This window comes from Telmatherina bonti, assembly GCF_933228915.1.
Source record: "Telmatherina bonti genome assembly, chromosome: 7".
In the NCBI taxonomy this organism is placed as follows: domain Eukaryota; kingdom Metazoa; phylum Chordata; class Actinopteri; order Atheriniformes; family Telmatherinidae; genus Telmatherina; species Telmatherina bonti.
Genome location: NC_136625.1, coordinates 22,527,363 through 22,541,096, shown reverse-complemented (window position 1 = coordinate 22,541,096; position 13,734 = coordinate 22,527,363). Strand labels below are relative to the sequence as shown.

General features: G+C 35.5%; 1 protein-coding gene across 1 annotated transcript; it reads left to right on the top strand.

The window, feature by feature from the left end:
* Window positions 1–248: 248 nt before the first annotated feature.
* Window positions 249–10,244, top strand: ubxn7 (UBX domain protein 7; the record flags this gene model as incomplete). Its single annotated transcript, XM_079243270.1, has 11 exons — window positions 249–354; window positions 3,035–3,188; window positions 3,342–3,406; window positions 3,506–3,571; window positions 3,700–3,812; window positions 4,389–4,535; window positions 6,126–6,216; window positions 7,710–7,840; window positions 8,039–8,522; window positions 9,619–9,698; window positions 9,835–10,244. The coding sequence occupies 11 exons, from the start codon at window positions 249–251 to the stop codon at window positions 9,994–9,996; spliced, it is 1,599 nt and encodes a 532-aa protein (XP_079099396.1). The 3' UTR covers window positions 9,997–10,244.
* Window positions 10,245–13,734: the final 3,490 nt, after the last annotated feature.

The window sequence follows — 13,734 nt, the reverse complement described above, 5'->3', positions numbered from 1 at the left end:
TCTTCGTGGGAATCAAATGGTATTCAGGTTAGCCGGAACATTTTTGTGGTATGTGGTTTATACGTTTATACGTTGATGGAGTAATTTAATATTTTAAAGTAATATGAATAAATGTACTAATAGTGGGTTTTTATTGTTGGTTGTTTTTTCTTTTTTAACTACATGACCCATAATGCAGTGCCAGCTCGTGGTTACGCGTGGTGCTCGCGCCGCGCCAGACGGTTGGGGAAAAAAAGACGGCGTAGCGCATGCGCCACCTCTATGTTGTTGTTTGTGGCGGTAAGATGGCGGCGCTCGGAGACACCTCAGCTCCGGGGGTGAACGGGTTAATACAACAATTCACTGCAATAACAGGTAAAAATAACCTTTTGTATGGCATCTAATCTGTTGAGTTCGTTAAGATACACATACGAGAATTGCGTTCTTCCCTCAGAAAACATCAAATTAGTGCGGAGATGAAGAAAATGGGCGGCAAGTCTTGGTCTTGTTCCTGCGCTGTCAGTGCTTTGCAGAGGGAAAAGCACAGACAATTTTTAGCATAAGTCCAGTACAAAACGCAGGAGATATTTTAAAGCCACCAAATAAAAATATTTTCTTGATTAATTACCTTAACATATCATGTTTTAATCTCTATAGTTATAACGGACACATTTTTTTCAGTTCAGAAAGGAAATTTTCAGTTCTTTTAGCATGGCTTGTTGTCTCCGAGTGTGGAATGGACGTCGGCACTACAACATTCCACCTCTTCATCATCACCCAGCCTTCATGTGTTACTGACATCGAGGCTGTGACTGTGGTGTTTGTCGCACTCGAACTCACATGATTTTTGAGTGAAATTGTGTCATAAAGTAACTCAGTAGTTCATAGGCTCTTAGACATGATTAATGATGTTTCAGCTTAAAGTTATTAATCGTAAAAGAGAAGAGTAGAGGAGACTACTCGGAGGCTGCCAGTTTTGGAAAGTGAAACGGACATGCGCAGTAAAGACGGAAAGATTGTAGCTATCAGCTAAGGTTGGAAAGCTTTAAACACGACGGAATCAATGTACCTATGTATTACCTGCTGCACAGCCATTTAAAATTTTATTTATATGTTTTTCTGTCAGGCAGTACTTAAGTTAAATTCAATGAAGTAAAATGTTAGAGTCTGATTGGAAAGACAAGACTTGTTGCAGATCAGATAAATCGTCCACAATTAACTAAATCCAACCAAGTCGCAGGGTTATTGCATTTCTTTAGGATATTATCTGCAACTAAAACTTAAAAGTCTCAATTTAAACTAAACTGAGATTTTTCATAAATCGATGCCAAACTAGTAAATTTGCTTTGTTCAGATTTCACAAAATAATGGGCTTGATCTCAACTGAGACTAGAGGTCCGTTAACAACTGTTTGAACTATTGATGTAACCCAACAGTCACAGTGAGCAGAAATAGTAATAAACCTAAAAGTATCATCATATTATTATAATAAACCAAAGAGTATTTTAACATTATTCTGTTGATTATTTTAAAAGAATGCTATACCTCTTTTCTTAACTCAATATATGCTGTGCTTTTATAATACATGTGGTCACTGGACATTAATAAATATAAAGGATTAATACTGAAAGCACATTTTTTGTTGTTTCACATCTATTGAAATGAGTTTTAAGATATATACAGGCATATTAAAATCAGACAAAAGTTACAAATATTATACCACTCCCACCATTCTGCTCTCAATTTGCCATCTATGTAATGTTCACAGATTTGTGTTATCTCTTCACACGTAACAGTATTGTTTTCAACTCTTTTTTTTTCTTCTTATTGTGTGTAGCATTTTGCTTAATATTAATTACATTAACACTTGTAACTGCCAACTTTTTGTTGCAGAAAGTTAGTGTCTCCTTTTGCATGTTTTGCAAAACCAAATTGTGCCTCTAGATGTTAAAGATGACAGATATTGAGATAATCCCTTGTCAGGAGCATTGAAAGAAAGCAGAAAGTAGAATTCAAAGCTTTTGGAAATAGTGTGGAAAAAGACAAAGAAAGCTGTTTTGTTTTTTGTTTTTTTTCTTATTGTTATTTTTTATGATTTTATGTATTAGATTGTAAACGGTTTCAGGGATATACAAACAGGTCATGGTCAGCTCACATAAGCACAATGTGTATTGCTAATTCTGACAGGGTTTTTCCTCACATGTTTTTGCATGCATTCAGACAGATATTGGACAGTAAAAGATAGGGTGTTCAAATGCTCATGTGATTCATCAAAATCTGAGTATTATGTAGTTGCTATTAAGATTATCCAAACAAAAATGTCAGATGTCCTTTTTGTTAGATTTTAAATGCTTTCTGCATTTGTGTTGTTATCAGTGTTTGTTAGCCCTCAGTACTAATTGAAGTTTTTTGTTGCAGGTATTTTTATAATTGAAGAGCAGATATCAATAATAAGTGAAATGAAATATAGTTCATATATATGGTCTTTTATTAATATGTTCTAACATATTTAGAAAAATTGAATTTCAGTTTTCATAATTTTTTCATGAATTGCTCAGCTGTAGACTTGTCCATATCGTGCTTCTGTTCTGGAAGCTGAGTGGGTGGATTGATCAAGCTGATATATCCATAAAAAGTTTCAGCTAGAGTTATTATTATTATTATTATTATTATTATTATTGTTATTATATAACATAACTAGAAAAACACTTGGAGAACACAGACTTCCACCAGGCAGCTTATTTCCACTCTATGTTAATATGTTGTAGTCCTTCATTCATTTTATATTAATACACGATCCTTGATGCTTTGATGATGAATTCAGTGTCTTGGCTATATTGTGGTGTTTGTTACATTCTTATACAGTATATTCATTTCCTCTCCTTACAGCAATGAAAATTCCATAGATCCCTTATTTTTTCCTGTTTTCAAATGTAAAGTTGCTAAGAGACAGACAAATAGATAAACAGCAGGAGAAACATAACCTATGCCACTTCCTTGCCAGAGATGATAGTTATTCCTAAAATTGATACATTTGTGTCCAACACTTTTCTAGGGGCCACAGAGAGTGTTGGAAAACATATGCTTGAAGCATGCAATAACAACCTGGAGATGGCTGTGACCATGTTTCTGGATGGAGGTGGGATAGCAGAGGAGCCCAGCACCAGCTCCAGTTCAGCAGCATCAAGCAGCAGAGCTCCCCCAACAGAGTGAGTTCATACGCATCTCCACAGGATTATGTTAGGCAAAAGTAAAACTTCAATGTTTTTTTTTTTTTTTAAGGAAAGTTAGTTATACAATCTGCTTGTAGTAGATGTGTAGGTTTGCTTCTATAAATTACTGTATGTTGTCTCGTGTGTCAGTGAAGTGCGAGCTCCTATTCCCCAAAAGCAGGACATATTGGTGGAACCGGAACCATTATTTGGAGGTAGACTTCTTCTCTTTATTTCTCATGCATTTTTTTTTTAAAGCGTCTGTCAAAATTCCCTAGTTAAAGTAACTTTCCTTGTGTTTGTTATTATTCAAGTACCAAAGCGAAGACGGCCTGCTCGATCAATATTTGATGGTTTCAGAGACTTCCAAACAGAAACAAGTGAGTGTGTTTAAAAATATTGTGCAAGATTTGCTTGATAAGAATCAACAAAAAGAAAACTCTCAAGCTTTCTCAGCTGTATTGTGTTGATTTCCTGTAATAAAGAAGAATGTTTTGCTCTGAATTAGTCCGACAGGAACAGGAGCTGCGTAACGGTGGAACGGTGGATAAGAAACTGAGCACCCTGGCAGACCTTTTCCGTCCTCCCATTGAGCTCATGCACAAAGGCAGCTTTGAGACGGTGAGAAGTCACTCACAGGACATGTTCCACCGAACCATTCTGAGTGAAATACTAGAAACTATTTTGAACACCGTAAATGCAGTGACATACTTGCTATTTCACCCTCTAAAATAAAAATGTGTAAGAAATCAAATTATAAACTAAGTGCAGTGATTTACGAGCATTTAGGGATTGTTTTTATTTATTTACAATGGAAAGTCATGAATTTAAATGAATGTTTATTCAACTAATGCACACATGGAATTAATGCACACATGCAACTTAAAAAAGTAAAAAAAAAAAAAAAAGTTTAATGGGGGGGGTATCAACACAGCTCATAGCTAGTTGGGTTAATATCAGCTTAGTAGCAAATAGGTTTGGTTATTTAAATTGCAAATCTTTATATTTCCTATTTACATATAAATGCCCATTTTTTTAAAGCACATTTCTTGATGGCTCTACCGTTTCATAATGGGGCACACAACAGTTTAGTTCAATTTATTGAATGTGATTATTTGACAACTTAATGATTATAGATAGACTAAATCCAAATTAACATCCTGACTTTTTTCTGTCTTTTTCTTTTCTGTCTCATAGGCTAAAGACTGTGGGCAGCTTGAAAACAAATGGCTAATGATCAACATTCAGAACGTTCAGGACTTCGCTTGTCAGTGCCTGAACAGAGATGTGTGGAGTAATGATGCAGTGAAGACCATCATCAGAGAACACTTTATATTCTGGCAGGTATGCAATTATTTGTTCATTTAGCAACCCATAAACACAGCCACAACCAAATTTTGTATAAATAGTAGTACAAGGGAGAGATGACAGTTCATTGAGGCCAAATCTTACATAGGACTTCCTAAAAATGATTGTTGTTTGTGGAACAACAAACCTTCAGTGTTTCTGCTGCAGTTGTACAAATATAGCAGCAAATAGAAATCAGTGATCAAATGACTTGTTTGCCTGAGTCACATTGTTCCAAAACTGTGTGAAAGAAAGTAAATTATTTTCATTATGTTTCACTTGTTTAATTTGAGTTATTGCCTAATACACACACCATGGGTATACATAAAGTTTAAGTTGTGTATAACTCCAGATGAAGAAGTAGTCCCATTAGGATTATGCTAACTTTAGCAATGAGAGCTTCATTCAGGGTAGTTATTCTCACTCTCAGATGTAACTTGCTTTTGAAAAAGTGTTCACTAAATGGCTGTAAAATAGAATAAAAAAGAATACCTTCAAGAACTGACTAAAACTCATATAATTATTTATATGTGAACACATTTAAGAATGCATAAGGTTCTGGAAAGCACGTGCTAGGGAAGAAAAAACACACTGTTCACCAGAAATTGAATACTTTGCTAATGCAACCAAAATGAGGAACCATGTTAGCTTCTCTTTTCACCCTGACCTATTGTGTGTGTGACCTCAAAGAATACAGCCAGCTAAACTAATCAGCCAAGAATTAATGAAGTGTTACAAACTTTGCTCCTAAACTGGAAGACAGGAAAGAGTCTGTTATAGTTTTAATTGCTATGAATCTAATTACTTGTTCACTGAGAAGCTATGGTATTCCCAGCTGTTAAGCATCTTGCAGAGGATCTATTGGTTCCTAGCAGAACCTTTTCTTTACAGAAAAGGTTATACCTGCACGTTACAGCTCAACTTAAAGCTATAGCAGTCTTTAGTTGCTTTTATGCAAAAACAGTACCCACTCAGGTAGGAGTTAAAAATGTTTCCAAAGAGGAAGGTCCTGAAATCTCCACTGCCCCCATTTTCTGTGGCACAAATAAATTTGTTTTTCAAAAATATTTCAAGAAAGTGTTTTAAGTTGTCTTAAACTGTAAAAAAAAAGTTAGTAATAAACTCACATTTTACTACCATTTATTTTCAAATTTGGTATATTTCAAGGTTTAAGGTTTTTATTTCACCATTTGTGCATAAACTGATAGTCAAACCACATTGGAAATCTTGTGCAGAGCTCTCAGGGTCGTCACTTACAGGAAAGAAAGTTAAAAAGAAGTAAGATCAACTTAAGACTCAAAGTATAAAATGTATAAATAACTATACAGCAGGAAGACCCTATACAATGCATATTGCATAATAGAAATAGATAAAAAAAGAAAAGACAATATACTGGACAGGAAACAAAAACTGCAGGCAACAATGAACCTGTTATTGCACATGTCGTAAAAGTGGACTTACTGTTTGACTATTTACAAAGTTCCCTGGTTATGTTTAGCCATCACTCTGACTGGACCGATTATTGCACATGTAAGTTTTGCGGCTTGAAATTCATATTTGCATGTCATCCATTTTCTGTCTTTGAAGGTATATCATGACAGTGAAGAGGGACAAAGATACATTCAGTTCTACAAGCTGAACAAGTTTCCGTACATCTCCATCCTCGATCCACGCACAGGTATGTATTGTCAGCTAGAACAGGTACACTCAGGTTGCTGAATTTTAGCAGCTAATCAAAAAGATAAAAAAAGATGTGACTTACCAGATGTTTATCAATTATAGTTTGGCATAGCTCTGAAATGAACACAATACCTGGGTGTGTGAGCTTATTTTCAGAGAGAATCAGTGTTGGGCACTTATAGTTACTAGTTACTTCTTCAAAAAAAAAGTAACCACGTTAATAATAGAGTTACAGCATTATCAAGATAATTATTCACTCAGGAAAGTCATTATTCTGTGACTTTTTTCTTTGGTTTTTAATAGATGGATATGTTCCTTTTAACAGAACATCAAACTCAACTGTATGTTTAGTTATTTATACTAAAACTGAATATCAAGCTCTTCAAGCTGCTTGGTGGTCATGGCTCTTACAGACAACATGAAGACACACTTTGTTTCTGGATATAAAGAACATTGAACATGAAGTTTTTCTCTGAGGGAAAAGTAATGTTTGTAGTTCCGGTTTGTAAACTTTCCTTTGTTTTCTCTGGACTTACTGTTGCAGCATGCATCTCCTCATTCCCTCCACCAAGGAGGTTCTGTTTTTTCCCAGGTTTGTTTGTTTGTCTGTAAACAGCTTACACAAAAATTACTGGGCAGATTTTTGTCCTTTTTTTTCACTCTGAGAGTGGAAATTGGTCTGTCGTTTCCATGTGGAAGTGAAGTGGGCACGGAATATTTTAAAAATGATCTTTGAAATGAGATAGTTGACGGAGGTCTGCGCTCTCTGAGTGCTTTTCTAGTTTGTGTGTGTGGCTTTGTGCGTGTCTTTTCAGTTGTGTAGACTTAACCCTATTATGCCATGATATTTTACTTTACTTTACTTCAATTCAGCTTTATTTGTATAGCGTAACTTCACAAACAACGTCATGTAACAAAGTTATAATGCTGTTTATTTTACCATTATCATTCCCATTACCTCTGATGATATAGCAGTTTTGGCTAACAGTAACTTCAATTCACTTTTCCCTCACAGAAATTGGTGTTTGTTGTGCCTAAAACCTGACATAGATGCTCTGAAACTGACAGCAACTTGATTACAAAAAACAAACAAGATTTTTTTTAAACTACAATCAACATATTTGGGAGCCTTAGTTTTGTCCTCCCGTGTGGATCTAGTGTAACAAACAGTATTTGATAGTTCTGCAGAAGCTGCTCTAAAAATCCGCAGAGCTCTAGGGATCAATGTTATTTTGAAAAGTTGTGAGTTTTTAAAGTAAAAACTCCTCGTATTTTTTTTTTTTATGAAATGATAAATATTATTCATCCTGACAAACTGTACAAAAAACCATCCATTTACTCGTCATGTATTAATGAATTGTTGATGCAAATTGATCCGTCTCAATACTGTTCATGTATTTATATTACTTTCTGCTTTTGCTGACATTTTTTCCTTATAAATAATAATGGTTATTGATCTGTTTTGTTAAAATCACCTTTACTTTAACTTAGGTCAGAAAATGGTGGAGTGGAACCAGCTGGATGTGTCATCGTTCCTGGAGCAAGCAACCGGTTTCCTGGCAGAGCACGGGCAGCTCGATGGGCCATCCTGCCATGCTCCCCCTGCCAAACGAGCTCGCTCTGTGGGTTTCTTATCTCACGTGTCACCTCTAGTTGTTCTTATGTTTTTTGCTGAAATGTCATCTGTTACAGTTCACTACAGTTTAAAGGGACAAAAGTTTTGTTGTATTATTTCAGTTGTCCAAAGTGTTTTCAGCTTCAAGCAGCAGCTTGAAAAAAAAACAACAAAAAACAGCTGTTCCCTCTGTTTTCTGTTCTAGGAGAGTCTGATTGATGCCAGTGAAGACAGCCAACTGGAGGCAGCAATCCGAGCCTCCCTACAGGAGACCCACTATGAGTCTTCAAATGTCCCTGAAGCCCCCGACTCCCCCCGATCAGAGGACGAGTCAGATGCTGAGCCCTTCTCTGATAGCGAGGGACCCATCTCTGTTGATGGCTCAGACAGTGAAACAGAGAAAACTTCAGCCAGCAAACACACACCAGCTCCTTTGGCCACTGCAGCCCAGCAGCGTCTTCACCCTGATAGTTCGACTTCTTCCCACAGAAAGTCTCCGTATAAAGAAAATAATCACAGTCACAAGAAAGAGGAAAGCAAAAAGAACCACTTGGAGCCATTGGCTGCAGATGCTCGTCATCCCATTGCAGACTCTGGTGGGAACCGCTGCACAAAACAAACCGAAAGTGCTGGCACCTCCAAGATCAGCACAACCACATCTTGTGACGTGGACTGTCCTGACGACAACGGTACGACAAATAGAAATAATGAAGGGAAGTTATATGTTTGAGTGTTTGGATGTTTTATTGTTTAGCCCTTGGTTTAAAAATGTTCAGATTCTGGCAGCAAAACTGGAACAAGCCTACAACCAACTACTGAATCAAAAAGCCCCATGTGGAAACTGGATGTGGCGAACAGGAAATGCTGAATGGAAGTCTTAAGAGGAAGACAATGAATACATGTGCCAGAGCAAATATACAACACCCACTTATAGTGAAGATGTGACATTGTGTAAAAAAAAAAAAAACCCAGAAAACAATGATCTACAAATCCTTGTTGACCTAAATTAAATCACAAGAATCTGCGAATTGGATCTTTCCAACAAAGTATTTAGATCCAACCTAATTATATAAGTCCATTAGTCAGCTTCTCAGGCACTATTAAATGCAACTGAAGCCACCAGGGCTGCTGTTGACCTATTTGGTGTGTCCAGATGCTAATATGTTTCTTGAGGTTCGTTACAACTGTTTTCATAATTATAGCAGAAATGAAAAATCACTAATAATTTCAAGCAGTACAAGATGGGTTTTTTTTTTTTAAATTTGTTTATTTTTTTGTTTTTCTCAATCCAAGCTCTGCATCTCCCTGAGCTGTAATTTTATGCTCACAATTGTATTTTGACAGACAGTTTGCATGTGGATACGTCCCTGCAGCACATTCTGGAGCTTTTCCACTGAAGAAAACATGTTATTTGTTAAAGCTTAGCAGCTTAAAAACTAAAAAAGAAACCAATTAGACAAGAATGATATTTTCTGTGATTTTCCTCAACATTTAAGGTACTTGAAGGACTCAAATTTATGTGTCACTTTTAGTGTAATAACCCAAACCATTCATTGTTGGGTTAGATCCCTTCACACTTTAACAGACATCTGCTATGTTGTTCATGCACCAATACATGAGAGGCACTCTTTTTATTGAGGCACTGTTTTACTTAATGTTGTATTTCATAGTTTTAAAAAAAACAAAACAGTATTCCCTTGCAACTGCAACGAATGCCATGGTATGGATATTAACTGTATTTTTTTTAGAAAATATTATTAATTTAATTAACTTTTGTCCCCAAAGGACCCAAAGCCAGGTTGATGCTTCGTTACCCAGATGGACAGAGAGAACAAATTTCCTTGTCTTCTAAAGCTAAACTTTTGGTGAGTATACACCCTAATTACTATTATTTATTAAATAAACAAGTATTTTTTTCATGATCATCCTTAATAAAAAGTTTTATTTAAAATGTTAAATATTAGTTTAATCTCTCATCCACTGTTGCTGTCTTCCTTTAAGGCCCTGGTAAGACACGTCCAGTCCAAGGGTTACCCTAATGAACGCTTTGAACTCGTCACCAACTTTCCCAGAAGGAAGCTTGCCCACTTGGACTATGACATCACACTGCAAGAAGCAGGCCTTTGTCCACAAGAGACTGTATTTGTGCAGGAGAGGAACTAGCCTTCCCAGACTAAGTTGTTTTTCTGCTTGTCCATATCTTCTGGTAGACCTCACCATTTCACCAACAAGCTGGGACAATGATACAGGCCTTGACCCCAAAATCATCTGTTCTGGAAGTAGGCCCCTTTATTTTTATTTTATTATTTTTTTTACAGCCATTAGTGGATGGACTGCTTTCACCACTACCCCACTAGTTTCATTACTGACGTGTCCACGGACAGTCTGATCTCTTTGTAGTGGTATGCACTTGGCCAGTAAGGTGTAACAGGTGTCAACACTCTTGACTTTTTTTTTTTTTTTTTTTAATAAAATCTATTTTGTTCTGAAGCAGCTCATTGAAAGAACACACACAAAAACAGATCGCCTTTTCATTATACCCCAACAGGGACTTGTAAAAAAGAAATGCTCTTACCATCCACAAAGAACATGAAATGTCTTGAGTTTATTTTCTAGTTCTTTTTATTTTCTCTACATGGGACAAGTAAACGAGACTTTTTTTTTTTTTTTTTTTAATTCTTTAAACAGTTGTAATTAATTGGAAGGCAGAAGTGCTCAAAGAAAAGGTCCAAAAATTACAAGTAATGAAAACGTGTCATTTGATACAGCAGGGAATGAATGGAAGGGGGTACATGTCATTAGTCGGACCTACACTGTACAGCAAGGGATTAGACTGATATTTAGCTGTAGTCTTGTTTCCTTCCTTTTTATATATATATATATATATATATATATATATATATATATATATATATATATATATAATGCTGCCAAGACAAAAAAATGTTGATGTTGAAATATAACCACCAAAAACCAAGAGATTCTGCTTGGTCTTTTTATTTTTCAAATTTTTTTGTTTTACAAATAAATAATTAAAAATCCAAAACCCTGGCAGAACAGATTTAAACAAAAGTTTCCATAAGTAACTGGGAAAGAAGTGATGCCACAGATTCCAAGGCTTAGGGAATGTTGAAATATATAGTATTTCACTTTTTTCATCTATGTAGACATTTATTGTCCTAATTTTGATTTATACTGATACTGATTTTTTTTTTTTTTTTTTATCAGTTTTGCCATTGCCACTTATTTACCTCCTATGTGTAGTGGTGATACATCTCCGCATTTGTCCGCAAGTCAGATTAGAAAACGATTTGGACACTCAGCTTTTCACAGTACTTCATATGGACAGCTGGGGGTGGTAACGTGCCTTAATTGTCAATAAATACGAAGACCATTAACCATCATAAAAATGTGGGTTTAAATATTCTAACAAGCTTTCTGTGTGTTTTATTAATTTAAAAATACTGTAGATGAATATGTTTTTTTTTTAAATATTTATTTTATTTATTGGGGGATCAGGAGTATGCAGATGTATTTACCAAAGGAAAAAACAACAACTTTGCATCAGTCTTTGAATCTGTTGAACTCATGTCAAGGCCAACTGCTGTTCCCTCGATATTTTCCAGAAGTGTTGCTAAAATCTCCAGACCGGAGGTGCATAAAGCTGTATTTTCATGGCTAGAACTCTCTTCTTTCTTTTTTTTCCCCCTATCTTCTTAAAATAACAAGCACAGAAAAATGTTTAACCTTTTTGACAGATTTTTAAAGCCATGCATGCAAATGGTTGCTCTTAAAAATGCAAGCCATTCTGATAACAAAAAAATAGCACAAGAATAAATAATTAAATGCAATAAATACAATCCAGGGTCTGGGCTTCAGGAGGAGACCACCACCCCCTGCAAAAAAAAAACAAAAAAAACAAGCTCATCCACAATACTGACATAAAAAAAATTAATAATAGTGCGTGCAGCTGTCTTTTCCTTTTTTTTTTTTTTTTTTTTGCTTGGACAGTTTGTGGAGAAAAAGATTGCACCTACAAAGAAGCTGGTATTTTGTAATAAGCACTTAATGCAGAAATCCGGTTTATTTACTTGTTATAAGGCATGTTTTAGCAAGGCACTATACATTTTTATTCCCATACTAATCAAAACATCAATCTCTTTGCAGCCTTGCAGATGAAGGCGTTGCCACTGAAAAAGATCCCTCCTATCCAAATGAAATTAAATGTTTGGTTTGATATGCAGAGGCTGTTCCCTTTGATTTTGCAGCTGTACAAACAGATGAGTACATTGACTTTCTTTTGGTCCCTTTTTCTGTTTGGATTTTACATTTTGTTACGTGCATTCCTTCACCACCTGCTCTTTGCATAAAGACAAAAAGGGGTAACAATAAATTTGTTTCTGGATCAAAGAAAAACTAAACTTGCTATCCACACAAAAAAAAAAAAAAATCACTAACACGTCTAGATGTTTGAACAGCAGTTGGTTTGTGAATGATAGTATCTTGATTGTACAATCAAAAGTCAAAATGTGATCTTAAATTTGGCACACAACTCAATGTTACTTGCATTGTAAATTTGTTGATTTTGAGATGTGTGTGTGTGTGTGTTTAAGATTCTAAGCGGATTACGGGCAGCAGCAACAACCCACATTAATTTTACAGCAACACTAAATTTATTAATCAGTGCTCAAATTTTAATTAGGTAACTGGGACAGCAGCCCTCAGACCTGGTTTGCTTAAGGGGTTGTTTTTTTTTTACATAACAGGCTGTTGCCCCCGTCATCTGTACAAGTTTCAGCTGGTTCTCAGAAAGAATCAATAGAAGTTAATGTGTGGTCAGTAAGTCATCTCAGATCTGAGTTTAAAGGGGCACATAATTTATTTTACATGAGCTTCATTTTATTTGTTATAAGTAACTTGTCAGTAAAGTGTCTTGTGTATTTTGGTGCTGATGAAGCTTCCAGAAGTTTGGAAAGGAACAGCAGTCATGTCATAAAGGTTACTTCATGTGTTTATGCTTATTAGTTGTAAGAATATAAATCTTATCTTCAAAGCTGAGGGTGTGAGCTTGAATTTAGGGATGTGCGATACCAAACCTGTGATAGAGTACCATTAGTTTGTGGTACTTATTCACCAATATAAATTCTTCTTACCTCTTGAAGGAATATCTCGATTGCACAGTGTTGATTAACATCTTTGTAAGGGAAATAGGGAATGTAAATAAAACTAGAACAGTACTTGGGGGAAAAAATGCTTTTAAAACAATAGGAAACTTTTCTGATGTTTAAATAAAATAAAAATAAGACAAAATGAATAATTTTAAAATGATAAAATAAGTACAAATTAAGATCAATCACATTTATTTAATGGAAAATCATAAAATATGATGAAGCATAATGCGGAATACCTCCCATCAAACCTTTAAAATACCTAACTTCATGATTATGAAGGGTTTTGAACTTTAATGTATGTGGCTTTGAAACTAATTTAGTCCACTTTACTGAAAGAAAGTCATCACAGAAACTATGTTTGCATCAATCTGAATATGACTGAAGAGGTTCAACTGGTGAAAGGACTCATAATCAGCTCCAGCTTTTAGCATCTCACCTTCCTCTTTAATTCCAACCTACACACTTGTAAAAACTCTCTTTTGCTGTCACTAAACTGCATCATTTCTCCTCAGTGAAAAGCCTAAAGTGTTTTTCTGGGCTTGATGAAGTGTATTGTCATCATGTGTGGGTATCAGGATGAATCATTTGTGACAGAGTGTTACTGTGTGTCACAGTGAACTCCACTCTTTCCGCTCAGTCAACAACATAAGTGTTCAAAAAAACCTGCTCCTCGAATAGTAGTACATTTACTAGTATAGTATTTCACTCATAGCACATATGAAGATAGAGG